Source organism: Cyanistes caeruleus, chromosome 5, assembly GCF_971803275.1.
Source record: "Cyanistes caeruleus chromosome 5, bCyaCae1.hap1.1, whole genome shotgun sequence".
In the NCBI taxonomy this organism is placed as follows: domain Eukaryota; kingdom Metazoa; phylum Chordata; class Aves; order Passeriformes; family Paridae; genus Cyanistes; species Cyanistes caeruleus.
In genome coordinates this window covers 80,321,615-80,348,526 of record NC_141705.1, presented here as the reverse complement: position 1 = coordinate 80,348,526, position 26,912 = coordinate 80,321,615, and the positions used below count along the sequence as shown (strand labels likewise).

Here is a 26,912-nt window from a genome sequence, read left to right as displayed (position 1 = left end):
CTTTGCACTGTTTTATTGTTTGTTTAAGCCAGCCTAACTGAGACTCCTTGCACTATACGCCCCTGGTTGCATTCCACTGGAAACAAAGGCATATTTGAGGGAAGTACCTCTCACAAAGAGGTATTGATGAACCAGAAATCAGAGTCTGGACAAATGACCATTTTTCTATAAACACAGCTCTATTGTTTCAGCTGTTCTTCTCCAAGGGAATAAATATTTCATTATTCAAAGCAGTGGCTGAAAAAGCAGAACAACTCCTCCCCCTTCAACCAATAATCTTTCCCACTCCACTCCAGAAAAACCCAACTCTGTGGTATTTGTGATGCCTCTCTAGCTGTATTTGTATCAATTTTTACACTCTTAACTTGTCCACAGACACATTACTGTGACATTAAAAAGAGAAAGTCTGAGCTAATTAAGACATGTACAGAAATTTCTGCGATCCCTTGTCCGCAGCACATTAAACCCGACTTGCTCTTTGCATCTGCACCACCTCTATTTAACTCTTGGTTATGCTACTACCGATGCCTTCGTTTTCACTAATCCTACATTGTTTTTTCGCTTTACTCCACCCCTTCAAGCTGCCTCCTCTGCAAGGAGTTCCTTCCCAAGTGTGTTCTCACCTGTTTCACAGATACAAAATCAAAGGGAGGAACCCCATCTACCTTCCCTCCAGCCCTAGCAGATTTCAACATCTAATCTGAGTCAGGAACACTTTCTGGGAATGACTCTTTCTGATCCACATGAACCCCACAGCACCAGACTTGCAACACAAGCCATGATTTCAGTAGCTGTGGAGGGCTATTTCCATACTCTCGCCCAAAATCCACACTGGCCAGATGGAAGGAATGCAGGTGAACAGATTCTCTAGTGTCTTACATCTCAAGAGAGACCTGAGATGATATTTACTGTCTTCAGCTGTCCACTGGGATTGGGTAAAGAAACAGCAAGGCTTTTTGGGAAGTGCTCAGTGATACCATGGAAGGCAGTGGACACAAAGGCCAAGACCAGAAGAGCTGCCTAGATACTTGAAAATAAACAACATTGTTGTCAAACACTGAAAAAGGTTGCCAGATAGGCTGTGGAACCCTCATACTCAAATATTCCAGGCTGAAGTAGCCAGGCCCTAAGCACCCAAAACTAACATGATAAATTCTGGGCAGGGGTGGCATTAGACCCCCAGACATAGCTTCCAACCTGGATTATTTTAGGATTCCCATGCTCAAGGATGCCTGTATCTGGAGTAACTGTAGCCAGTAACCATCTCCAAAACTGTCTTCACAAACTTCTACAGAAGGAAGATGGATTAAGGCTCCCAAACACTCAAATCTACACATGACAGTTCTGTAATGGATTTTAGTATGCTTCTCCACGCACAGCACACAAAATCAAAAGTCCCAACAGCCAGTTACTAAGTCTCAGTTAATGATCCCATACATAAAAATATCCAACCCTCCTCAACCACAACAACTTACACCACAACAAAAGGAAAAAAATACATTACTCCACAAACTGATCAAGCTCTACCACGCCTTATGGATAAAAGAACCAACCTTCCAAAACTGCTGGCAAAACTACAGCGTAGAATGAGAGGTCAAGCATGAAATGGCAGATTTTTTTCTTCCCTAAACACACACATTGACTAGCTGCAGCTCAGTCATTACAGCTAGAGTAATAGGGTAAGGGGACTAATGCAATTGTAACAGTTCACTGCTCCCAACATTTTCATGCTCGTGCTTATGTTTAACACACTCTTGATACGAAATAAGATCCAGGTTCCCTTAGCAAATCATTCCATGTATTATTCAGCATTCCTAGGAGGGCTTCAATGTGGATGTACTCAGTAAGAGACAATGGCATCCATGAAATCACTGAGGTCCTGCAGAGGAAGATGGTGGATACGAGGAGACAAACACAGGAAGCACATCATTATGTGATGGTATCAGCCCCGGGCTGCACATAAGTGGAAGAGCTCTGTACTGAGAAGCAGCATCTGCTCTCCCCCACGTCACAAGTCTGGGCCAGCACATCCATCAGCAATGATGTTATTGCCATCCCATTTCGGTGTACCTGGTGCATCCTAAGCACAGCTAGGGTTACGGAGATACCCACAGAATCAAGATACAAGCTAGTTCATTCCATTTCAGAATGTGCTAATGCATCAACAATGCAAAGAAAACAGAGGATTAAAGCAAGGCACATCTCCCCTCCAAGAGGGGCAAAAGAAGAAAATACTCCTAAAAAATAAAAGCAGACAAAACGGTTATTTGGAAAGGAAAGAACAGATTTTCAATAATACAAAACACTAGTTGCTTTTTTCTGCAGTTGTTTAAAAATTACTTCCTTGAGTTTGTATAAATCGTGTTGCTGATATTCTGTACCAACTTGCTACTTGCTTCAAGATATTTCCCTTCTTCTATTTAATACTGTTATTTGAATGCAGCTTTTAACATTACGTTATTCAGAATTACATCAAAATTGTCAAATGCGTGAAATGTTCAAAAGTTCATACATAAGAAATTCATGAGGAGCTTGGACAAATACACATAAAATGATTCATTGGAGACCTTTGACTTGAAAGAAACAAGTAAGTCATCAGGGGCATGACACAGGACACCAATAGATTTCTAATATCTACACATAATTAAAAATTTCTTTTTAGCTTGTTGGAGCTCTAATTTGTTAAGACTGTTCTTTTCCCTACTTTTGGGAGGAATGGAAATGGGTTCCTGACATTCTTAGAAGTGTCTTTCCCATCCTTCTCTTGGTATTTAGCTCATCTTATAAAAAAAAAGGGAAGAAGAAAGGCTACACTGAAAACTAAATTAACCAGAGCATTTGGAGAGAAAATGACTTTCAATTTCATCTCTCTTCCAAAGCCGATTGCCTGCCCTAAATGATTCATTCTACACTTCAGGCCTCCAAGCTCTCTGGTTGCCTTCAGCACAAGGACAGCATGAAATAATTGAAACCAACAACAAGGAAAAACTTGACATTGCAGGGAGCAGTACCGGACACGCTCTCTAAAAACAGATAAGCCAGTAAGAAATGGCGAAGCCACAAAAGAGACAAAGTAAAATGACCCAGCAAGGACCCTAAAAGGTGCAGCTGTAAGAACAAGACACAACTTCAGCTGCAAAAGGCTGTGGTCTCTTAAACAGACTTTGATGGCAGAATAGCATAGAATGGATACATTTCCTATACCTGAGCAGAAGTGACACCAAGCTAAAAAAGGCTTCTGCAGCATTCAGGAAACAGCTTGACAGAACACTTTTATTACTAGGGCTACTTAAAAGCACAGAAGAGGGGAAATAGTTTGTAAGGCAGACAGGAATGCATCAAGATCAAAGTCTATAGCTGTAAAGATGGAATAGAAAAGCAGAACGAGCTCCTGGGAAGCCTGCTTCTCCAGCTGAAGCACAAAGAAGTCTTCTGATATTGGCATGATTTCAGCACGACATTCTCGGAGCCTACCATAACGCTTGCAAAACAAAACACACAGACACTCAAGTGAGGAACTTGTTTGGAAGATCTGGCACAAGGATGTGGTGGTGGCAACCCAAACATTGGGCAAGAGCTTCTGGGCATGTGGTAGGTACACGGAGTGTCTTTGGCACGATTCCCAATCACAGTTACAACAAGATGAACCAGCACCGGTGGTGAGGCCCACAGCTGCACAATAAGCTCAGGACTAGAAGCTCCTGACTTCCCAAAGCACTGCAGAGCCGAGAATGGGAATGCTCCCCTCTCTGGACTCACATCAATGGCCATAATCGATTCCCACAGCAGATGGGAGTCACCAGAGCTGGGCCATTGCTTCCTACTCATTGCTAGAAGCCACTGTCCCTAACCTCTCCCAGCTTTGTATATGAAGGTATTTCTATTAGTCACCTGTCACTGGAGCTTGCACTCAGGATTTTCACCCTGTACCCCTTGCAAACATCCCAAAAAGAAAGCTAGAGAGCCATGCTCTCGTTCCTCACCTCTCATTTGTCAGAAATATCCCATCAGCAATTCAGGATTGGAAGGGACCTCCTGGGCTGGGACTACTAACTCACACAGAGCCCAGTCCTACAGTGGCTTTAACAGACCCACCGAGTTCATCTCCAAATCAGAGTAGCTTTCTGACAAGGAAAGCTCTACAATGGGTTTCAGTCATAATTAGTTTACCAAGCACAGCTCAGCACTACCTGAGGAGACAGAGCACATCAGATGAAGCAAGGACATGATGTCTTTCCAGCAGACTCTTAATACTGTTTAACAAACATTTTCAGGCTGCTGCTTCGTGCCATCTTTGACCAAAAAGACTTCAGAACGCCAAAACCAGTAGGGCTTGACAACATGAGAAAAAAAGAAGTAAAAAGAGAGAAGGAGCCAACTGGATAAGACACAAAGGAAACACAGAATTTAATTTAAAGAGGTTCAAAACTTCTATTTTATCACTGTTTTCCCTCTCTACGAGGCTATGAAGACCCTCTTATAATAATTTGTAGAACAAAAAACGAGACATGCACGATCTGTACCACACCCCTATCACTTGTGTCAGTATGGAATTATCAAATAGATTTCAGTTCGTTTCAGTATTTCCTTGAAGCCCTTTTGAAGTGCAACACACTCATTCTGCTCCTTACAGCTCCCTCTCAGATGGGCTGAGAAGAACAAACAAGATGCACAGAGCTTTGGCATTTGGTGTTTTCTTAGCAGGTGTGGTGAGAGTTCTTTTATCAATGAGAAATGGTGCAAGAACCCAATATAATACAATACTGTGAAGCAATACATTTGTTTGTTTTACTGCTCTTTTTTTCCTTTCAGTTGAACAGCAACACTTTTTAGTAGAGTATCCAAGCACTATTATTATTTGGCTTATTACATACAAACCAGCCCTTTCTGCTTACACAAGAAAGATGCACAAACCATAGCTTATTATCATGGATAACTTAAGCTAGAAACATAAAAATGAAACTAGGCAGAACTTCTGAAGCCGCTCATGAAGAAGTGTAAAAACAGAATAAAACCAAGCAACTTGCTGAGCTGCATGGCTCTCTCTGCAGCCAGGTTTTGAACTCGGTACTTGTTAAAACAGGCACATAAAGACAGCAGGGTCTGAAAGAGTCTCTTACAAAAGCTAGGTATTAAATTCCTACTAACTCCAAGCTTCAATATTTTAGATACTTTTTTGCCTTGTAAAATAGAATTATCATCTCAGCCTTTTGTAATTACCTCTCCGTAGCTAATAAACTGATGAGAACAAACCATCCCTGCAGAGCTAGAAAACCTTTTAACATTTTAAGCTGAAAGAAGACCACCAGCACCACCTGTTTCATGTTGTTTTCCTCAAACTTAAAGAGATGAAGTCCTAGTGCTGCTCTTGGAAGAAGAATGAAGAGAATAACATGTGGCTTTATTTGCTAAGGTAACAAAAGCCTATAAAACAGCAAGCTACACGTGCAAAAGTTTCTAACTGTAACTATGAGAACAGTGCTTTCACGTGTAAGTTTTTCTACAAACTTTGTGATTAACTTCATGAAATGGAATTTAAAACAACTTCCACAGAAGTGTGAACATCAACACTCGTTTTTCTGTTCCTCAATTCCTCTTCAAAAGCGTGCTGAGGAACAGGCTACTACACAACTCAGGAAGTGGCTAAGCAATTGAAAAGAAGCAATAACACAGAAATATAACAAGGAATTAGATAGGTTTTGAACCTACTTCACTAAACCCCTATTAAGTGTAACAAACCAATCAAATTAAAAAAAAGTTACCAAAGCAAGTAACAAACAATTCTCTTTAACTACTTCACACATACAAAGTACTTAACACTTCCTGCCTCTTTATGTTTCAATGACAGTACTCAAACACTTGAAAATGCTCAGGAATAAACACAGCTGAAGTTTCCAGAAACAATTTCTGTAAAGGCATTGTCTCCACCAATTCACAGGAAAACCACTAGAAGACTTTCTGACTACATTTTCACACACACAAGTCTCCTTAAAACAACAAAAAAAACCCAAACAAACCTTCATGAGTGTCTCTGCCCTCTAGATGAGAGCCCTCAACACAAGAAACACCCCAGCAATTAACAAAGCTCTTCTAGGCTACTAACAACAGGAAAAAAAAAAAAAAGTCTCAAAAAACAACATAATCCAGTCTGATAATCACCTCCCCTATTACTCACTCTCAAAGCACAGCCATTTTTGTACCACACAGGGACAAAACAAAAAAAAAAAAAAACCAAAACAAACAAAAACGTCAGGAGCAAAACAGAGGCCCCAGACTCGCAAAACCACTCACTACATTACTACTACTTTTCTTCAACCAGCCTGCCTTTTTAACTTCTTGGGGGTAATGAAGGAAATCAAGGTCAGCTGCTTTTCATGCAAAGTTTCCTCTCATCTCTTTAACCTGCTGCAGTTACTGTCACTTGTTCTTGAATCACAGCTTCTAGTGTATAGCAGCTGTGTAGCTGTCATCTCTATCCCCTTCATGGTTTTGCACATCTTGACCAAGTCCTCTCTCAGCTATTCCCTTTTCATACAGAAGAGTTCCACCTTCTGCAGCCTTTCCTCATAAGGGAGCTGCTTGATGTGCTCAAACGCTTTAAGTGCCTTCTCTTACATCCCTCACAACAAGGCACAGCAAAGTGGCATTTATGGTTTTTACATTTTTCTTCACGCCTGACCCCATGGTCAACAAACCTCCCCTGAAACTTAGAGTTCTGCCAGACAAGGAATGAATGAGACATGAGGTATCACCTAAATATGTCCGTAAATGAGTCCTTCTTCCTTTGATAAAATTTTTGCCCCAGGAAATAGAACGTTGTGTTTTGCAGTTACACGGGCTGCACTGAAAGAACGACTGCATGTGCATCACAGATCTCTCAGCTAGGAGAAAAACTGTCTGCTGCTACCCAAATGTACATCACTTAACCGGAAATTACCATTTCACACCTACACGAGCCACAAAGCATGGGGTGACCAGTCCTTCGCTGGGATTTAGAGCTGTAACACACTGTTATGGGGCTCACCCGTTCAGGTGGAATTAACCGGTGTGTTAGTGTCACTCGTGTGAGATAACAAGGCCAACAGTTGCCTACAGCAAAGGTTTGTGCATTGTTCTTGCTTTTATGGGGATCTGTGAGCAGGTTCCAGAAATGTGGCATGCAGATCTGGAAGCGCTGGTTGTCTGGTAACAGTGCAGTTAAATTGGATACTATACATTTCAGATGATTAGTTCCTTCTGGCATACTGGGAAGGCTAAGGAACTGCAAACCCTATTTAAATAAATTAGTTTGGCTGATTATGACTGCATATCAATTAGGAAGCAAAAGCAGCTAACACTGTCTTGGAATCTGAGTTGAAAAGAAGGCGATACTTGTATTTTACTCCGTAAAAACCCTTGAGGGATGTGCATGTACAGCCAAAACAATCAAGGCTGAGGGGAAAACACTTAGAGAACTTGATGTGAATCATCCCGATCCAGAAATCTGCTGGAGAAATTCCTTCCTCTTTTGCCAGACGTGGGCAAATCAGTAGAAAAGCACAAGGAACATAATCCTCAATATAACTTACACATATTGTCCAGTTCAATTAACTGGATTTGCAGAATCACAGATCTGGAATTAACAGTGTAGTATTTCTTATTGATTCTTATGAGCATGATAACAACTTCACCAGGATGAAAATGCAACAGGGAACCATTGTCTTCCTCCAACATAACCAAGTTCCAACTTAATTCTGATGGATTGAAGGCACTCTACAGCCTCGGAGAAATATGTCACATCAAGAGGCATTTCTTGTTCCTCAGCCAGTAAAAATAACTTTGGTGACACCACTGACCAAATTAAAAGCAAATTAATTAAATTCCTCGCTTGAAAAATAACATGAAAGTGTCCCTTTGGGCAACAAGAGAAGGTTCTTCAAAAGTGCTTTCAAGTGTTTATTAGCTCTGTAAAACTTTAACAAAAATTAAGAATGCTTCATATTTATAGCATTTTGTGAATCTTTCTAATTTCCTTTGAATCTGATTTCCTTATCACAATTTCAGATTCCAAGACTCCGAAACTTCCGCAGCACAGAATTTCTTTGTCTGGTATATACTGGCGAACAAAAAATCCTTGTTCCAGTATTTTGCTGTGTACCATATACACCCTAGAGTTATAATCACAGATATATTGGATATGCAGAGGAACTGAATTTTTTCAATTCTTACCTAATATAAATTGAAATTTACTTTGCCTATCAGTAACTAAACCTTTCGACACAATGGTGTAAATAGAGTTGATTTTGGGACATTTAACTTCAGAACTTCATTTTTAGAGCTCAGTATTTACCTTAAGCCAAGGGCCACCATTAGCTTGTCGGGCTTCCCTACCACCCATGAAAGCTTAACACGATTTAATGTTAACTGGATATCCAAAGGGGTGTGAAGTTTGAGAAACGTTAATGATTTGCTCTGTATGTGAGAAACAGCAGATCTCTTAAAAGGCTCTATTAAAAAAAAAAAAAATACATCCCAAATAAAATGGATTAACTTGAATGAAAGTAAAGTTTCATTTTCTTTTGCAAGTCATCTCAACTGGAATGGAAATCAATTTAAAGCTTACGTTAATTTTTCTTACCATGCCATTTCATTAACCTATCATTCCAATTTCATTAACTTTTTTGTTTTGTCTGGCAAAGCTTAACTTGAATTAAAGCAGTAACTTGATCTGTCAAATCAGAAAGACAATCTGGCACTTCTTGCCCTTTAAAGCTCATCACAAAAACTCCAGCAAACGTGTAAGTCAAAAGAAACAGGAAAAAAATTAGATTTTAGAGTGTGGGAGAGGTGAGGGGCAAATTTCGCTGTTTCAATGAGGTTGACTGTCTGTCAGCTATGAGCTTACAGTTTTACTGTAAATCGATATATCATTATTTGACAAGAAGTAAACATGTAATCCACATGCACCCAAACCACACACACACAAAACCAATTAGGTAATTAGCGCTTGTATTTAAAGCCTGTCGTGTGCGGTGGGACTGGTTAAATACGTTGTTTAGTTTGCTCTTGGTTAGCCAGGTAGTCGGACGTGGCCCGGAGGAACCTGGTGCGGCAGAAGGTATCCCTGCCCACGGCTCGGGGTTGGAACCGAAAAGCGGCCGCGCTGGGGCTGATTGGCGGAGGCGGCCCGGGTCCCTCCCGCCAGAGGCGGGCACAGGGGACCTGCCCTGTGCCGGGAGCTGCCCGCCGTCCCGGCAGCGGGGCAGTGCATGGGGCGGGAGGGCAGCCGAGCCTTTCCCCGGACGCGGGGGCGAGCGGCAGCGCCGGTGCATGCGGTGGGGCGGAGCGGGGGCAGCCCGGAGTGATGCGAAGTTGAGGGAGGACGGAGCGAGGGAGCCTCCTCTGCTCGCAGGGCAGCCCAGCCCCGCAGCAGGTGCAGCAGAGCCCGGGCGGAGGCACCGGCGGGCCCGGCGCGCTCGGCGCCGCAGCAGCGCCGCAGCCCGGGCCAGGCGGACCCGGTTGAAGGACAAGAGCCCCGAGCGGAGCTGCGGTCGTCGGCTCCTTACCAGAGGCAGCGACGCGGAGGAGCGGCCCTGAAGGGAGAGCGGTGAGGGGCCTCGGCGGTACCGCGGGAGGCCAGGCGGTCCCGGCTGTGGCACGGAGCAGAGGGGGGGGGGGGGGGGGGGGGGGAGATGAAGAGGGGCTGTTGTTCCATCCCTCTGCTTATCCTAGTCTACCTTCTCTCCTTTCCCTTTTCTCTCTTAGCTCCAGGGGAAGCCTCTGGCCGCCCGCAGCCGAGGTGTAGTGGGGTGAGAGAGAACCGTTCAAGGGTGGGGTGAGAGTCGAAGGGCTGAGGGGAAGAGGTGGGGTGTGTGGGGGTAAGAGCTGGAGGGCTGAGGGGAAGAGCCATGGAAGTGGGGATGAGAACCGGGGAGCTGTGGAGGGGAGAGATGGAGCCGCAGGGGAGCCGCGTCGATGCGGTGTCTCCGAGCGAGGGGACGGTGTGACCTGAGGAGGGAGCTGAGGGGTGTGGAGGAGCGCCATGTCCTGAGGGGTGCCAGAAGGACGCGTCCCTTCCCGCCCTTTTCCTGAGGGGCGCTCGGGCGGGGAGACAAGAGGGGCCTGGGGGCGGTGCGCACGGTACCTGCGAGGCGCGGCAGGCGGGCACTCATCGGGCAGGCTCTGGCATGGTCGTCGTCCGGCGCTGCAGCGGCGAGTTCGGGGAAGCCCGGCGGGTGCCGGCGCTGCTCCTTGAGGAAGTTCGAGCGCCGTGAGGGAAGGAAGGGAGCGGGAGGGCTGAGGGGGTGGGGTGGGGGGGCGCCCGTCCGCGGGGTTCCTCGGCGGCGGCTCCGCAGCCCTGAGGGGGGAGGCGCGCGCGCGGCGCTGGGCGCGCGCGGGGTGCTGAGGGGCGGGAGCCGGGGGGGACGCGGGAAATCGCCCCTTATTTCGGGCACCAAGAAAACCCCAAAAACGTTAAAATAACTCGGCCCCCGAATTTCGGCTTGTCTCGGCGGGTCCCCGCTAAGAAGTCGGTGTCGCCGCCAGCCGCCCCGCGGTGCTGTCAGCGGGGGGTAGCACCGAGGTGTGCGGGCGCGGAGCCTCCCCCCCCCCACCCCGCCTTGTTGGGTTGCCGTCAGCTCGGGGAGGTGGTGTGAGGGACGAGGTAGACCTGGGATGGCTCCCAGATCCCCTGGGATGCGGTGCCGACCCTGGATAACGCCCGAAGGTTCCATCCCGGCCGCCTCTGGAGGAACAGCGTTGCGTAATTGCTGCTGCGCCTCGCGGCTGGGCTGAAAAAGGAGGAAAACGGTCAAGAGTCAACTTTGGGGGCCACACCGCCCTGGAGTCGAGGTGTTTAAAGCGGGTATCAAGTGGCATCTTGTCTCTTCTTGCCTGCCTGCCCCTTTGAGCCGTGGAACAATCGTTGGGAATTGCGCAGCCCGTTTTGCATGCTCATCAGAGTTCCCTGGGGATGGACAGCAGGGAGCAACTCTAGTAGTAGGCATCCTTGAAGGTCTCTTCTCCCACAGGAAACACCTTGAAATTAATGGGGTTTTTATTTTTTTTTTTAAATTTTTGTTTCATGTTATGACCAAGTAACTTAGTTTTGGGAGTAATTTACGTGATCTTACTTATGTCCTGCCTTTCACTGCCAACATTTTTCTCGCTTAACATTCCCAGTCTGAAGCTGCCTGCCTGCTTTTCCAAGCAATTATCACACAAGGTCACTCAGATTTTTTAGCTGAGCTAGTTTTGAAGCACTGACACTACATAGTGTGCAATTAACCTTTGCTTCACGTTTCCTTGTTTTTGTTCCTTTGTTCCAGTCATTGATCCAGGCCGAACACTGGATACTGCAGTGGCTTCTTTTTTCCAAGAGACCAACCAGTTTGTGCTGGAGTGTTGTGCTCTGAGGCAGTTTTTGTGTTGTTGTGTAAATATTTCAGTTGAAATGCAGGGAAGTGAGTATTTGGTTCAAAATGCTCCTGGTTTATCTTTCCTTTGGCAAAGTAAAATATTTGTTTTGTGATGTGTCTGTTCAATGTTAACATTCAGAGGTGAGAATCAAGTCAGTGTTTAGTAAACTGTAGATTCTATTTTCTTAGGGTGCTTCTAAACACTTGAGTTGTTCTGAAGCAGGATTTGGGTGGAGAAACCCATGGGATTAACCAGGGCTGGAGGAGAGGACATCTGAAATGATCCTGCATCCTTCTTCTGTGCGGTGTGATGTCACCTGAGCTCCCAGTCCTGTCCTTGCCCGTGTGAGTGGATTGGAGGGAAGTGACTTGCTGAGTGAGTGCTAATGAAGCAGTGGGTTGGTTTTGATGGATTGAATTGGTGGCAATTTCAGCTTGGTCCGTGGCTACCAGCTGTTGTGCCTTGCCAGCTTTGTGTCGTGGCCTTCTCTGTGCCTCTTGAGACGTGCACAGAGGATATGATTTGCTGGAATGCTCTTCCTACCACTCAAAAAGTGTCCTGAAATAATTAAAAGTTTAACAATATCTGCCTGACTTGGTTATTTTCAAATTGATGTTCTTGGGCATGAGATACATTGGTTTGCTGAGTGTTTATTGCCCACGGCTACTTTTCCTGCTGCTTTCCGCTTTGGGCTCTTTTGTCGACCTTGCTGTTTCAGCTTGGCTGTTCCTTTCAGAATAGTGCAGGAGCTTAGCTTGGTTTATTCCTTACTGGTCGAGCCCCTTTCCTTTCCCTGACAGGAGAAGTACCACTGCAGTATTAAATCCTATTGTGTTTGTGGTGAGATCAAATTCGTGAGACGCTTAGCAAATGAAATAACTTCTCTTCTCCAGCTCTGGACTTTCAACAAATATTTTTATTTGTTTGGTTATTACAGAGTCATATTTGTGAAGAGAACAGAACTGTGTTTGAGAAATGCTGATACATGAGAACCGTTTGACATCATTCCACCTCTTTTGTTGGTATTTCTAGTCCTCAGAAAAATTTCAGCATGGATTTATCTGTTATTGTTTTGGAAAGGATCTTTGGGCTGAAAACCGAGCTTCTGCTGCAGCTCCAAGTGTTGGTGAATAGATATTGTAGAGGGCTCTTCTCCCTGTTCTCCAGGAAGTAAATGAAATACACTGGAAGCATTTAATAAGATTCACTGTCCTTCCCCAGGGGCAGCTTTGCTGGGAGGCAATTTCCAAGACTTGAGACATAAGGTTTCTTGAACCCCTTGATGAATTGTTTTTGATCTTTTATGACACTTGGATGGATGGATGCTAAAATGCTCAGGGTGCGAGGTCCTGATATTCCTTGTAAAAAATAAGCATCTAAACAGCTTGTGGCCCAAACTGTGGCTATGAAGTGGTTTGTTATGACCATTTCTCTCAGGCAGCAGAGTTGTGGTGCCCATAATTTTGTGTAGGGAAACAAGCATAGCTTTCTTCTTTGCTGGTCTTTCCTCCTATGAATGGATGGTTCAGCTTAGCAAAAAAATAATCAATTTGAGGTTATTTTCCCTTCTTGCTCAGTAAATAAAGGAAGAGTTAATGGGAAGTCTTGAGTCAGCCTCTGATTCTGAGCTGGCAGTGAGCCTTGATGCCCTTGCAGAAACAGCATGGTTTAAAAAAAATCCAAGTATTAAGGCTGTGCCTCAGTGTATTTAGAGGGAGGTAACAGTGACAACGTAGAAGTTGGAGGAACTTCTGAGTTGCTTAATTCAAGACTATATTCCACTGCAGAAATTAGTTTCGACAGCAGTCTGGAAAAAGTTAGTTAATTTATTTGTTACACCTGAAGATGGAGTGCATCAGTGTAACCAAAACTTCAAACATCAAATTTAGACATCCAGAATTTTAGATTAAAATGCAGCTGCATATTTTGTATTTGATTTGTTTCGGGCTTTGTTGTTTTTCTGCAGCCCCCACCCAATTTAAAAGTTGCGTGACTTAAATAAGGTGCTTTAATGCCAAGGGCACCAATTCATGACATACACATTTTACAAAGTATTGCAAAACCTTTCAACTAAAATTAAGTACTAGTTTGAAAAAAAAAAAATCACAGAAAACCTAGCACGAAGCAAACAAAAAGAGAAACTAGAAGACCTCAAGAAAACCACATGGACAGTACTCACATGTTCTTACTTGTGCTTATTTCTAGCTTTATGTTCAGGACATGATGGTTGTCTTGCCAGTTTCATGTTTCAACTGCAAAATACTCAAATTTGAGGCAAAGTGAGGTCTGGTTGACACTGCAATGTGAGATTTGGTGAGGTTGGTGCCACTGGGGGGCTGGATTTGACACAATCCAAAGTCACCATAGTTCAGTTCAACCCTGCATGTTAATGCCAGCAGAGCTTTGTTGGAGTATTGCACCCCTGATGAAGCCTTGCTGGTCCTTAGAAGAACATTATTTCCATAAACTGAGCTTAGAGAGGTGTGTGGTGATGTCTGTGGTGCTTGGTCCCTGGGCACTAAACTTAAGCATAAGTAATCACGCTTAAAATGCTTATTTGGTCCAGATTTTGGGCAAAATTCCACATGTGTTTCAGTATCATGTCTGGATAGTGCTTGGGGCATCCATGACTCGTGGGGCTAAAAGTAAATGGAGTTGCTGGTGTCAGTCTTGTGAGGACTTATGTGGAAATTTGCCCAAAGACAGTTGATGATTATCTGAATTTTATTTTTTTTTTGCCAGTTGAGAATCTTGAATAACAGATCTGAGTGTGTAAAATATGGGAGTAAAGCTGTCATATTTCTTTAACCACTCCTAATGATAAGTGATTAATTACTGTGCTTTCTGACACTTGGGTAATTATTTTGCTTGTTTATCAATTAGCTTTATTTTCATGGAAGTACCCTTGAAGATTGGAGTATTCCAAATCATTTTATCTTGGACTATACTTATATTAGACAATCAGTCCTGCCTTAAGCTGTTTACTGGTGAAATAACTACAGGTACCAGCTATCAAGTTATTTCTGTTTTAAACCCCCATCAGGTATTTATCACTGTGTAGTGGTGATGTTGAGGAAGTTTTAGTTGCTTTCCTGAAGTGGAGGAATACCTGGGAAGTGCTGTTTTTGGTGGGTGGGAACAGACATGTGCCTATGTAGAACCACCTGGTGTGTGCCTGGATGGATTACTGTTAATTTGTTTTGGTTTTACACCCAGATCCTTCTGGGAATTGTAGTCTTGAATAAGGGAACCATTGTTGTCTTGACACCTTGGATTTATTTTGTCTTTTCCTTAATATTTGTGGGTTAACAGATTGTACTTAAGTCTCAGACTGTCTTTAAAAACCTACAAACCCTGTCTCTGGACCATTTCTTTCTTGAATTATACTCTAGTCTTATTCAACTACTGGTGCTAGAAATTCACAGGAAGCTGGTGTGTATTTGAAAATTTTTATACAGCTACCAAAAAAAAAAAAAAATAGCCCAAAACCTTACTGGAGTGTATTTTGCACCTTTTAGAGGATTGCCAAGTTGATTTCTGCCCCCTGCAGCTCTGGTAAGTGATGTGGTATTGATCTTAAAATCAGAATCTGAGGTTAAAACCATACAGGAAAGCTGTTACACAACTTTTATTTTTACTCTAGGCCCAGATTGTACCAGGAAATAGTTGAAAGTAGGCACTCAAAATACAAATTTTGAAAAATTTGGAAGCAACAGCCGACAACTGAATTTGAAGAAAACCGACCTGTACATTTTAAAACAGAACTTATTAATGAACAGACTGAATAAGCTACATGTTTTTGGCATGTGTGGTGTTGCTGCAGTTATTTTAATTGAGCTGAATAAGAGCAAAACGTGACGAAACCAAGTGCTTTTACTTGATTCCAAGTTGTATTTCCCACTGCCGAAACAAACCTGGGATAGTTTCTTTGTGATAGTGTTTGTGTGGCTTGTTGAAATGTGCTTATTTGCTATAGGATGAAGTCAGAAACGGAACAAAGAAATTCATTGAGTGCTTCTGGGTGTCATGTGATGGCGTGACCAGGGAGAGGTTGTACCAAGCTGAAGCCAGCTGGAGTGGAAAGCAAAGCATCCCCCCAATAATCACTGAAGTTAAGTGAAAATCACAGTGAAACGGGCTGAAGTTGAAAACTCATGTTGTTTCAGGTCCTCAGGCTTGTTCATGAGGCAGAATTCATGCTTGGGTGACAGTGGCATATAACTACAGGCACCAGTGAGTTAGGGTCGTAACAAAGTGCACTGCAATTTCTTCCAGCCCCTTCCTCAGAGGGTCATTATATCAAAGGAGATCCAGTCATTAATTAAAGTGTTGAGAATCAGAGTCAGAGTTCTGTTTTTTCTCGTTTTTTCCTTCTTCCATGTTTTTGGCACTTTTTCAGCCTCTCTTTTGATGCCAGTGTGAGAGCAAAGACTTGGTGGGCAGCTTTGACCCTTCAGTGGGAGGCATCTTTGTCTTCATCAGCTGCTGTGGCACTGATGCCTTGTCCTCTCTGCAGGTAGAAAGATTCCTTTTCTTTCCAGCACTTAGTCCTGTGGTGAGTTATTCTGTTCCTGGGCTCTTCAGGTCACGGTGGTCACACAGCAGGAGCAGGGCTGGTAAAAAACATCTTCACCAGCACTGTGAAGATCCTGTGGAAATGTGGGGTAACCTGTTGGCTTCTCTCTGTTAATACCCCCACCTCTGATGTCACGGCATGATTTCTGGTTCTTTCTGGTGCTAAATGGCTGCAGCAGGTCGAGAAACTTAGGGTTTCAGGTCTGGGGACATAGATGGAGGAAAGGTCTCCAGGAGCTGAGGGGACTTTGTCGAGGGACTTGAACGTTGTTGCTGAAATACGCGTAATTTGTCAGGAGAGGTTCTCGCGTCGCGTTGGACGAAGCAGACAAATCTCCCCACCGGGAGTACGAGTATCTGGCTTGCAAACAGATGGCTCTTGGCTGCTTGCTGGGAGCAGTTGGCTTTCCAAGGTGCTGGGGGTGGGATAACCGTGGGCAACGGGGAGCGGAGCTGGATAATGGAGAGCGGCAATGCGGAGAAATCCGAGCCGCCGGCGCTCGGTTGGGTTGCCCTCGGTGGAAGGCACGGGGGTTTTAGAGCAATTTGTGACTCCTAGGCTTTGCTAATCCTCACTCTGTAAAGTGTTGCAAATTATAGAGATCTTGAAACGCCCCGTTTGAGATGGCCCGTGTAAAACAGGACAAAAAGGACTGACTGTTCTTGCTCCATTTGTTTTTATTTGGGTTATTAAAATGACTCAAGAACGTCTCTTGATTTGTTTTGACTACCCTACCTGGTTGGTCTACGGAGGTTAATGTTTCACAGGTTTTAAAATCTTGATGAAACTCAATTCCATGCAGTTAGTTGGGCTGAACTTGGAAGATGGATACTCATAAAATACTGACCTTCAATACAGTTTATATTTTTATTGTGCGTTGTTTGCTCAGTTTTAGTGTATGGAGTGTTAAGGAGCATAGGTCACGTGCAATGGAAGGTGCCTTTGCCCTGGTGGAACTTAGTTCATGTTATGAAAATATTTAATTGGACTAGAATCCTTTACTCTCAGGGAAATCAGATCCTGGCTGATAGGGTCACTACTGCAGCATTAGGACCCCAAAGCATGCAGACCTTGCTTGGGTTTATAAGGGACTCAATTAAAAGTTCAAATTATTGCTATTAATTGATTTGGACCTCCTGAGTAGGTTTAGAATATAACCACTTCATAAAGATAATATTTGTAAATACTTAATCTTTTTAGATGTGATGAATCTTTGCAGAAGTTTTGGACGGTTTTCCATAGCCATGAAGAATCACAAAGCACTTGTTTCCAAAAGCAAGAGTGAGGTGTTGCCAGGAGTGTTTGGCTGCATAAAGTCATCCTAGTATGACAGAATGAGAGTTGTGTTCCCCTGTAAATTCTGAAGGATCCACCTGCTAGCATGCTTATTGAAAAGATTTTGTGTATAAACTGTGGAACCTGTGGTTTGAGGAAGCGCCTCCTCTGCCATGCTACCTGCCAAGTGAGGATTTCTAAAATCCTTTTTGTACCATGATTGAGTACAAAAGCATCGGGAAAACCCTTCAGAGTTTGGTAAAACCCGTTGCACATACAGTAAGTGGTTACTAAAAGTGATTTTATAAGTTGCATATCCTTTTGACTCCCTCTTAACAGCTCCTTTTCTGTCTGCATAGCTGACAGAGGATTGCAGTGACCTTGTAATGCCTACAGATCTTACTCTTTCGTCTGGGGATGGGATGTTTTTTGTGCTCATTGAAATGCTCCAATCACTGGATAGAAGATGTTGTTTGGGAGATGGTACAAAGTAAATGCAAAAGCCTGCTCTTGTCGATACACGTGTCTTACTAATTTCTTAATTTATTCATTTAGTTGGAAAAGGAGCCTGTGGTTGAAAGCCAGATCACACTACTCATCTAAAGCATTGCAACACAGAATTGCAATCACAGCACGCACTGTGCCTCGGCAATTAGTAACAGGATGTGCGATAGGGAAAATCTGAGGACATAAATCCAAAGGTTGTACAATACCTGGTACCAGAGTCTCTTCCCAGTGAAGTTCCTGGTTTGTTGCTCTGAGACTCTGCACGTTTCTGCATTTTTGATGCTTTTTTGCTGTTTTTCAGCATGTGGGTCGCTTAGTACCAAGTGTTCCCTAGTTTTCAACTGCAGTTTGCTGCCTGAAGTCTGCTTGGTTTACTGTAATGCTCCTAAAGGATTAGGGGAATAGTATTCTGGATTTCCTCTGCAATATGTATAGCAGAGCAAACAGTGTTATGGGTTAAGCATATGTTTTACAATTCCCAGGTTAATGGAATGGTTAAGGAGGCACGTTTTAGCTTGAAGATCACGGTCTTCCTTACTGTCATCTGTTGTGCCACTAATTAAAGACTTCCTGTCTCCATGATGAAATTGTTTTCTGAGATTCATTGTCAGATGTTTGGTCAGTACATTTCCTCATGTAGGCAGCATTTCTGGGTGCTTGGCAAAAAAACACTGGTGTGGACTTCTGTGGAAAATTAGAGCTTTTGAAAGATGTGTAAAAGGCAAGTTTTTTCTTTTCTTCGATGGCTCTTTCACAGTTAGGCATCAATGCACTTCATGCATGTTTGTGCGTACATGTATATTTTGTCTTGAGTATCAAGTGCATGCATTTGGCTGACACAGCTAAGATTGAGATTGAGCATCAGTATTTTTAGCCTAGAATCATCCTGTGCTCAGTATTAGTAAAACCTTCCCTTTGTCTTGAAATATTTGCTTGGTCCTTCAGCGCCATGCTTAACTGCAAGTGCCTTCTGTTAGTCATTCCTGGCTATCTTGGGCTTGATAAAAGGCTTTGCTTACAGGGCCTTTGGTCGTGCAACCTGGGCTGTAGGGCTTGGCTCTGTGTTTGTATAACTGAGGTGTTCACAAGCCTCTGGAGGATGAGTACCACGTTTTACCTGTAAAACTGTTTTTAATAGCAGCTAAAGCAAACAGCACTGTACATGGAGTGAGTTGGTGTCAGTGGGGTTTGGAGTGGGCAGGGCTGGAGCGGCAGTGAATTGGGTGATGTCAGCTAACAATCAGATGTCAGTGGTTGGTTCTTTCCCTGTTTTAATGCTTCCTTTTTATTAGGAGCAGTAGTAAACCACAGTCAGCAGCTGCTTAGGTTGGATTTTCTGCTTTTTTTCCCAGAGGCAGTTTGTAGTGAACTCTGTGAGCAGTCGTTCTTCGGCTTCCCTCAGCGTTTCTCTTGCTGTGCTTTCAACCACGTGTCTCTTGCAACAGCTACTGTACATCTGATCTAAAGAGGATTAAACACCCTGTTTATCTGTGGTGAAGGCTGCAGTCGGGCATGGTAGGGGTGGGATTGGCTGCTGAGGTGATGCTGCCCTGCTCATGGTGCCAGTCTTTGACCTCAGGTGGGGTAATTCAGGTCAGATATGCCTTAGTGGGAGAACAGGAACTGGCTCTGGAGCCTGGCATGGGTGGTTGCTGTATGTAACTGAAAACTGGTCAAGGGCCCTCTACCTATGTGGGAACTGTGTCAGATCTGCTGCTTTTAATGTAAGTGTAGTTGCTGATTAAATACATCTTTTTGGGAAAAAATTAAATGGTGGTTCTGCCTTTTTGTTCCAATTGGTTCAGACACTGATGTGAAGTTGTAGGGAGTTGACGGCTCCAAGAGCAGAGTTTGTGTTCTTCCTTATAAAATACTGAATTTTGTGTTATGAGGCATAGTAGAGGGAGTGGGACAATAGTGAGAGGAAGATGAAGGAATAAATCTGCATGTTACCACAATCGTGGCAATTTGCAGTACGCACGCTTCGCTGAAGTGCGTGAAAGTCTCGTGTTCCTCCTTTTTAAACAATCATAATATTCCTGGGATGCACACATTAGCTTTCCATTTGGCATAGTTATTTCATTGTTAATTTGCTCGCAGATTTGGCCTTGCAGAGGTGGCAGCCTGTTCCTTTAACCTGTGCTGTCTCTGTGAAATGGTAATGAGTAATTTGAGCCCTTTGGGTAAGGTGAGAGTGATCAGCAGCTCAGAGATTGCTCCTTTGCTGTCAGAAGAGCGCTGCTGTTTGGGATGAAGGGCACCTTTCCAGGCAGAGGAAACTCAGGAGCTCAAACTGCCCAGGTAAACTCAACAAACCTTAAAGAAAGGCTGAATGGAAGGGAGGAACTTGAAAAAGCAAATAGCATCCCTGAACTCGGGCTCTGTAAAACTTCCTTTGCTGCTTTTGAAGTCAGGACTGTTCTTGGTTAGTGAATAAAAAGGACTCTTTATATCCTTAGGTGTAAAGTGCCTAAAAACTGTTTAATCTTGTGAGTAGTGGCAAGTGTGGGGTAGTTTGCATTCAGGCTGTGCTGGATGGAGGCTCTTCTGCTTCTGGATCTCTCTGTGATGGAGGAAAACATGGGCAATGGTATTGCTGGCTTGAGAATAGCTATTTCTGAGTGTCAGAAATAGCAGCTAGGCAGCCAGGGGTGTAAAGCAGGAAAAAACCCTCAGATGTGCCAAAAAGTTCTATTAGCAGTGATTAGCAGATTAAGGATTGGCAGCAAATCTAAATGTAACCTTGGGTACCTCTTCCAGGACTGTAATTGACTGTTGCACCAATTATTAATTGGAATTTATCTAAAATAATTTAGAGTTTGATGTTTATGTACATGACATTAAGACTTAATGTTTAAATGATTATTCTAAAGGTCCACTAGCACAACACGTATTTCAATGCTATTCATTTCATTTCCACATTGTCCAACCTTCGGGTGTCACACCTTTGTGAAGGAAGTGGAGGGGGTGGAAAATCCTATTTTTTTCTTCTGAAAGTCATTATTTTCTGTGTAGTAACACTTCCTGTTGTAGGTCCTGCTCGGTCCTGCTGGGTGAATGGAAAAACACTTCCTTAAAACAAATAAATCATTATTGAAAAGTGTTTTGGTTGGCTGAAAACCTCTCCAACAATCTGACTGCCAGGAGTGTGCTTGATTTTCTGCAACCCTTCAAAACTCATACTTTCTCTTTCATTTGAAAACCCCCACATGCAGGTCATTAAACCTACTCCAACAGCTACTCATAAAGTTAATGTTTAACTCCATGGTAGGCCTTTAACTTTTTCTTGCTGTGCTCCAATAGGAGAACCCTTTCCAATCAGCAGCTGGTTTCACTACTATAAAGCTGCTCTGCATCTGGTTCTTCTCCTTATCCTTGTTTCTAGGGCTTTTTGGCTGAAAGGAAGGGCTTTGATTCAATGATCATTTTGTGGGTGTTGTTTGGAGGGGGGTTATGTTATGTCATGTCACAGGGATTTTTTTAAAATGTTAGCAAATCTGGATTTTCCTTTTTGCCCTCTGCCATAAAAGGATGTTGCATGCCAGCTCAAACGCCTAAACAGTCTTGTTTAATGGAGGCCAACCCTAACAAGGAGGACTTAAGATAGAGGTACAAAAAATGGTTTTATATTGTTAACCGTCCTGGAGAAGTGTGTGATTCTGTGTCTCTGGGCTTCTCGTTCCTCTTTTCTGTCAGGACACATGGCAATTCCTTTTTGTGCTCCTGCTGTGCAGCAAAGGAGGGCAATTGCGTTGGACATTGATCCTTTTTATTTGTTTTGGCCAGTGATTTGTTCTGGGAGTTGACTGCGGGAGTGTGGCTGGGAGTCAGTAGGAAGAACCCCTGAGGGTTGTGATGAGCTGGCTTCCAGCTGAGCACCACCCTGGCGTTGTCCAGTAAAGCCTTCTGTGCCCGGGCACTGCTTGCTGCTTTGGGAGATGAGCTGAATCGGAAACTCCCACTGGAATAGGCAAGTCTGTCCCTTTGGGAGTACCTGCTGTGCTGGGGGTGCTCTTGGCTGAGGGCAGACGGGAGCAGAGGAGTGTCTGGGAGAGAACCTGGAGCTGAGCTTGGGTGGCTGTGTTGATGCCCTGCTGATGGCACCGGGCACCCACCCATTCCCCAGTCCCAGTATGCCAAGTGGGAATTAGGCTCATGATTAATTGGCTTACAGAGTGCTGTTACCTCTTGCCCTTGTTCCTGCAGAATTCAAACCTGAGCTCCCTGCTTTTGTCTGGCCGGGGCATGAAATGATGAGGCTGCAGGTTCCTGCCAGAAGTTCAGTAGAAGGTCAATGCGATTTTTTTCCCAGTAAAAATGTCACTTAAATCGGCATTTCTCTAACAGCATCATGTGTTTAATGTCTCTATGACTTGGCAGATCCTGTGCATATATTTTCCAGCTCCCATGGAAGGTGCTTGTGTTGAAGAGGGGGAGTTGCATAATAGGTTTTTGAGAAGTGATTATTGTTTTACCAGTTCTGAAGATACCACAAGGTGCAGACTGCCAGGGAAGTGTGTTGTGTCATCTCTTGACCCTGATTCGCTGCAAGAGGATAAAAAATAATGTTTGGTAAATGGTTTTAATTGTATTGCCAGGTTTTCATGTTAGTATTTGTAATGCTTTCGCAAGGAGTAAAATGTCTGATGTGATTCCTGATTAAAACTTGGCTGCCAGGTAAGTGTGGGGAGGGGGAGCAAAGGGGAGAAACGCTGTCGGCATCCTAGGGAAGGATGGCTGAAGATCCCGTGGCTTTTGGTGGCATGTCTGTCACCCCAGCCATGGAAACTATCCCTTAGGGCTAAGGATTGTCTCTTCTGTGCTGTGCTCCAGGCCTCGGATCAGGAGATGGAAGTAGAGCCGGCCTGTGGCAACGTGCTGGATCGGGATGAGCCCTTAGGCTCCTGTAACCTTTGATTTCTGCTGCTGATAGGAACATAACTGAGTTTCCCAGTCCTGCACCTCCATTCATGGTTTTGTAATATCGCTCTTGTTGACAGGAGCAGTAACTCAATACCGTGGGAATGCTTCTAGCGTGGGGAGATGGAATCAATAATGGAATTTTTCTGAGTTGGATTAATCATTCTCCTTGGGAGACCTAACTGCTGTCTACAACTACCTGGAGGGGACACCCTTCAGAAAACTTAGTACAGAGTAATGTAACTCAGAAAAACCCTTAAATTTTTACATCATAAGTGTATAGGAATATAGTGATTTATAAGTAGCTGTATAAAATAAGAGATGCTCTGTTTGTTAGCTGCTAACCCATGTAAGACTAAGTAAGGAAAAGTCCTGAGCAATCTGTTTTAAGAGGGTTATATGACAATACTGGGGAGACAGCAAGGACCAAGCAGTGTTATCCCTTGTTCTTATTTATAAAGGACACTGCAACAGACTCGGGCTTCCACGTGGATTGGTTTGGCAGGAGGAAAAGAGCAGATTGTTTGGTTTGGCTTGTACTCATTTCTCTGTCCTAGGAGGGTGATGGTGACTGAGGAGTTTCTGACATGTCCTCATTGTGCTTTGAAGGCACTTTGCTTTCCTCTGCTGCATACAGCATTTTAAATCAGCCAACCACGTGTAACAAGTGTTTCCTCCATTCCTGCTGTCAGGAGCTGAGCATTTGGTGTGGCAGTGGGGCTTTTCAGTGTAGGTAGAGCTAGTGTTCAGGTGGGTGTTTAAGTGCTGATTTAAGTAGGTTCAGAATCAAGTACCTGTTGAAGTGCTTCAGTGGAAGTTGTGGCGTTCACGTGTGCAGTACTAACTCCTGTTGTTGAAGTCGTTCTTGTAAGCAGAATGCCATTTTTGGAAGCTCAAAGTTGGCTCTTAGTCAACGGTAGCATCTTCCTGCCTGATTTTTTTGCTTTCCACCCTTATGTGTCTGGTCAGCATCGATACTAAAGCAAAACATGGCACGAAGTTACGTGTCCTTTCAGGAGGAAAAAAGCCCTGTATCTTCTCTATCCCGGCAGCTTACGTGACAACAAAACCCTAGAAAATACTGTGCTGAAATCGGAGTAGAGAGCTGCAGCTTGAAGGAGGACAACTTGAAGTGCTCATAACCGTGCAAAAGAAAGGGTGGTGGGCTTAAACTGCCAAATGTAGTCCTTTTGTGTGGGATGTAATGCTCTTATTTCTCCTTTCAGCTATGAAGCCGTACGCTCCAGCCTTCATTCTCCTGTGGAGTGCTGTCGGGATAGCGAGGGCTGCCAAAATCGTTGTTGTGCCGCCAATTATGTTTGAAAGCCATCTTTATATTTTCAAGACTCTGGCCTCAGCCTTGCATGACCAAGGTCACCAGACAGTGTTTCTCCTCTCTGAGGGCAGAGAGATTCCTCCATCTAATCACTACAGACTTCAGCGCTACCCAGGGATCTTTAACAGCAGCACCTCGGATGATTTCCTCCAGTCCAAGATGAGGAGTATCTTCTCGGGGAGGCTGACTGCCCTCGAGCTGTTCGATATCCTGGACCACTATTCCAAGAACTGCGACATGATCGTCGGCAACCGAGACCTCATGCGTGCCCTCAAACAGGAAAAATTTGACCTGCTCCTGGTAGATCCCAATGAGATGTGTGGATTTGTTATAGCCCATCTTTTGGGGGTTAAATACGCCGTGTTTTCCACTGGCCTCTGGTATCCAGCAGAAGTGGGCGCTCCAGCTCCCCTGTCCTACGTTCCAGAATTTAACTCGCTGCTCACAGATCACATGAACCTATTCGAGAGGATTAAAAATACTGTTGTTTATCTTATTTCAAGATTTGGAGTCAGTTTTTTGGTTCTGCCAAAATACGAAAGGATAATGCAGAAACACAAGGTTCTTCCAGAACGTTCCATGTATGACTTGGTCCACGGATCCAGCCTGTGGATGCTTTGTACTGATGTAGCGCTGGAGTTCCCGAGACCGACGCTACCCAACGTTGTTTATGTGGGAGGAATCCTAACGAAGCCGGCCAGCCCCCTGCCAGAAGTAAGGTTTGCTGAGTTTTACAGTAATTTCTGTGGTTCCTGCTTGACCTCATGTGAGGAGTGGCAGGTTTTAAGCAGTGATTTTCAGATGTTCTGTTGTTGCTTGGTGAAATGTTCCCTGGAATTCACTTCGAGCGGTGCTGAGGGGAACTGCGGGTCACAAATTCAACAAAATGTATGGTTCAAGTGTTTTGCTTTTGAGTGAGGTGCTTAATGCTGTGCTAGAAGTGAAAGACAGTGCATTCTGTCTTGGAAATCACATCAGTAGCTTTTAACCAAACTAAAAATGGTCTAAAATGAACGTAGGGTAGAGTTCACGGATACTGTGTATGCTTAAAGAAGCCTGGTAGGGTTACACTGCGTAATTTCCTGCTGTGGGTGTTTTTGTGGTATTTCTGTGCCTCCTTTAGGTTTGATGGTGACCAAGAAGATGTGTACATAAACATGAAAAGGCTGTACTGAGTGAGAAATGGAGATGAGTTGACACAAACAGCACCGTGGCTGCGCTCAGATCCCAATTTTTACTGTGCATGTGCAGGACATCAGGGTCTGAACTTCAGACTGAAATAGTGATAGTGACTGGACTGACTCCAGAAATCCTGGCTGCACAGATTAATTATTAAGTTTGATTACTTCAGTGATCTTTGATATGTTATACCTAAGAACACCTCTGTTGAGCAGAACAGCGGTGAGCGACAGGCAGAACCATCTCGCAGAAAACCATGTCATGTATGCACACACAAACAGAAGCATCAACAAACAGTTCTTGAATTGGAGGTGATTTTTAATGGATGCTTTTGGCTGGATGATGAAAAGGGCTAGGTAGACCTGCAGTGCTCAACAGTTTGCTTCTTTAAATGGCATTTTGAGCCTTTGCTTTTTGTGTGGAAAGTGCTGTTATTTCCTTTTTCAGTAAGCACAAAAAGGTGTTGGAGTAATCAGTTTGGGCAATAGGTTAACGTTGTCTGTGTTGTGTCTTTTGATGTTCAGTGTAACAGCAGAGTGACAGTGACCTTGAGACAGTCTTGTAGGCCAAGTAAATGGTGGCAAATATTTCTTACAATGGGAGAAAGAAACTACCTAAAATTATTTGTGAGCTGAGACGTTACTTACCTCTTCTCAGTTTTATCAATCAATGCATCCTTAGTGTTCAAAACATGAGTTCTCACTGAATGCGAGAGGGACCAAGTGAGCACGTTCCTCCTTTATCCTGTAATTTATCCATGCCTAAACTGTTCCCCATCCCTGTGGTGCATCCTTTAGGTAAGTTATTGGGCAGTCAGTTTGTGTTTTCTGAGTAATGGGATGAAAGTCACAACTGTCCCTCTGTCCTGGCAGATGAAAACTGCGAGTGCAGATAGCGAGTGCTGCGGCTGTTCTCTGCTCTTGCTGCATCTCCAGGGCAGCAGCCTTGGCCAATTTATTTTCTGCAGCTTCTAGTTTGGTGCATTAGGGTGAGCCAGAAGGAGAAGCTAGTTCATGTTTATGTGCTGGGCTGGAATTGGTGATGCTTCAGCAAGTCCCTCAAGTTATTTTCTTGTCTGTGGACCCTGATTAGAAAAAGGGAGTGTGTAGCTGGGCACAGCAACTACAATTTACCCACTAAAGTTGTTATTACAAGTTTTTCTGGGTTCTTGAATTCACCAAAACTGCTTATAAGTAGCCTAGTCCACTTTGCTAGACAAGTCTTGGGGAAAAAAGTCTGAAATACCCAGAGCAGGTTGCCTGGGCACCTCAGTAGTGGCACCCCTGTGTTGTTCCCCTCTTTCCCCCCTCACCAAAAATAACCAAGTAATTTGCTTAACCATAATAGAATGCCTATGCACAAGTTAAGAGTTCTTTGTGTTAATAAGCAGCATCTTATAAATAAGAGGCACACAATGACAATTAAGCACTCAATGAGGAGGTAAAAAGGTCTTATAAGGTGTCACAGGGTGGCCATTCTTTCATCCCAGGGCATGGGGTAGCTCTGTTTTGTGGCTGCTCAGATTCTGCACCTGTTCCTTGAACTTCTTGAAAGACAAGTCAGAAAAGCACAGCTTCAAAGGTAGCACGTAGCAGTGGGTGCTGAATATTCATGTCATGTAACAGCGTGTATGTGTGAGGGGAAACAAACTCGACCCAGCTGTGCTGGTCATCTGTGTTAATATTATGTATTTTACCTGTATATGTGCGTAGATCTACATAA

The 26,912-nt window shown here is 44.0% G+C and overlaps 2 protein-coding genes across 18 annotated transcripts in view; one reads left to right on the top strand and one right to left on the bottom strand.

Annotated features, from left to right (window-relative positions):
* Window positions 1-10,733, bottom strand: part of LOC111928998 (uncharacterized) — a 130,614-nt gene extending 119,881 nt beyond the window's left edge. For 4 of the 8 annotated variants that reach the window (XM_086888211.1, XM_086888208.1, XM_086888209.1 and 1 more), the window contains exon 1: window positions 10,124-10,733. In XM_086888211.1, coding sequence (XP_086744337.1) covers window positions 10,124-10,712 — 589 coding nt within the window. In that variant the 5' untranslated portion in view covers window positions 10,713-10,733. Of the gene's footprint in view, window positions 1-6,175; window positions 6,304-9,545; window positions 10,067-10,123 lie in introns of those variants that run through there. The other 4 variants (XR_015286573.1, XR_015286576.1, XR_015286574.1 and 1 more) reach the window with 2 other exon arrangements.
* UGT8 (UDP glycosyltransferase 8) overlaps window positions 9,005-26,912 on the top strand; it is a 34,996-nt gene continuing 17,088 nt past the window's right edge. Inside the window, exons 1-3 of one of the 10 annotated variants that reach the window (XM_086888145.1) lie at window positions 9,005-9,097; window positions 9,392-9,586; window positions 23,902-24,725. In XM_086888145.1, coding sequence (XP_086744271.1) covers window positions 23,904-24,725 — 822 coding nt within the window. In that variant the 5' untranslated portion in view covers window positions 9,005-9,097; window positions 9,392-9,586; window positions 23,902-23,903. Of the gene's footprint in view, window positions 9,098-9,128; window positions 9,587-9,673; window positions 9,781-10,048; window positions 10,250-10,382; window positions 10,844-11,585; window positions 11,742-18,749; window positions 20,057-20,893; window positions 21,726-21,961; window positions 22,328-23,901; window positions 24,726-26,912 lie in introns of those variants that run through there. The other 9 variants (XM_086888142.1, XM_086888143.1, XM_086888149.1 and 6 more) reach the window with 9 other exon arrangements.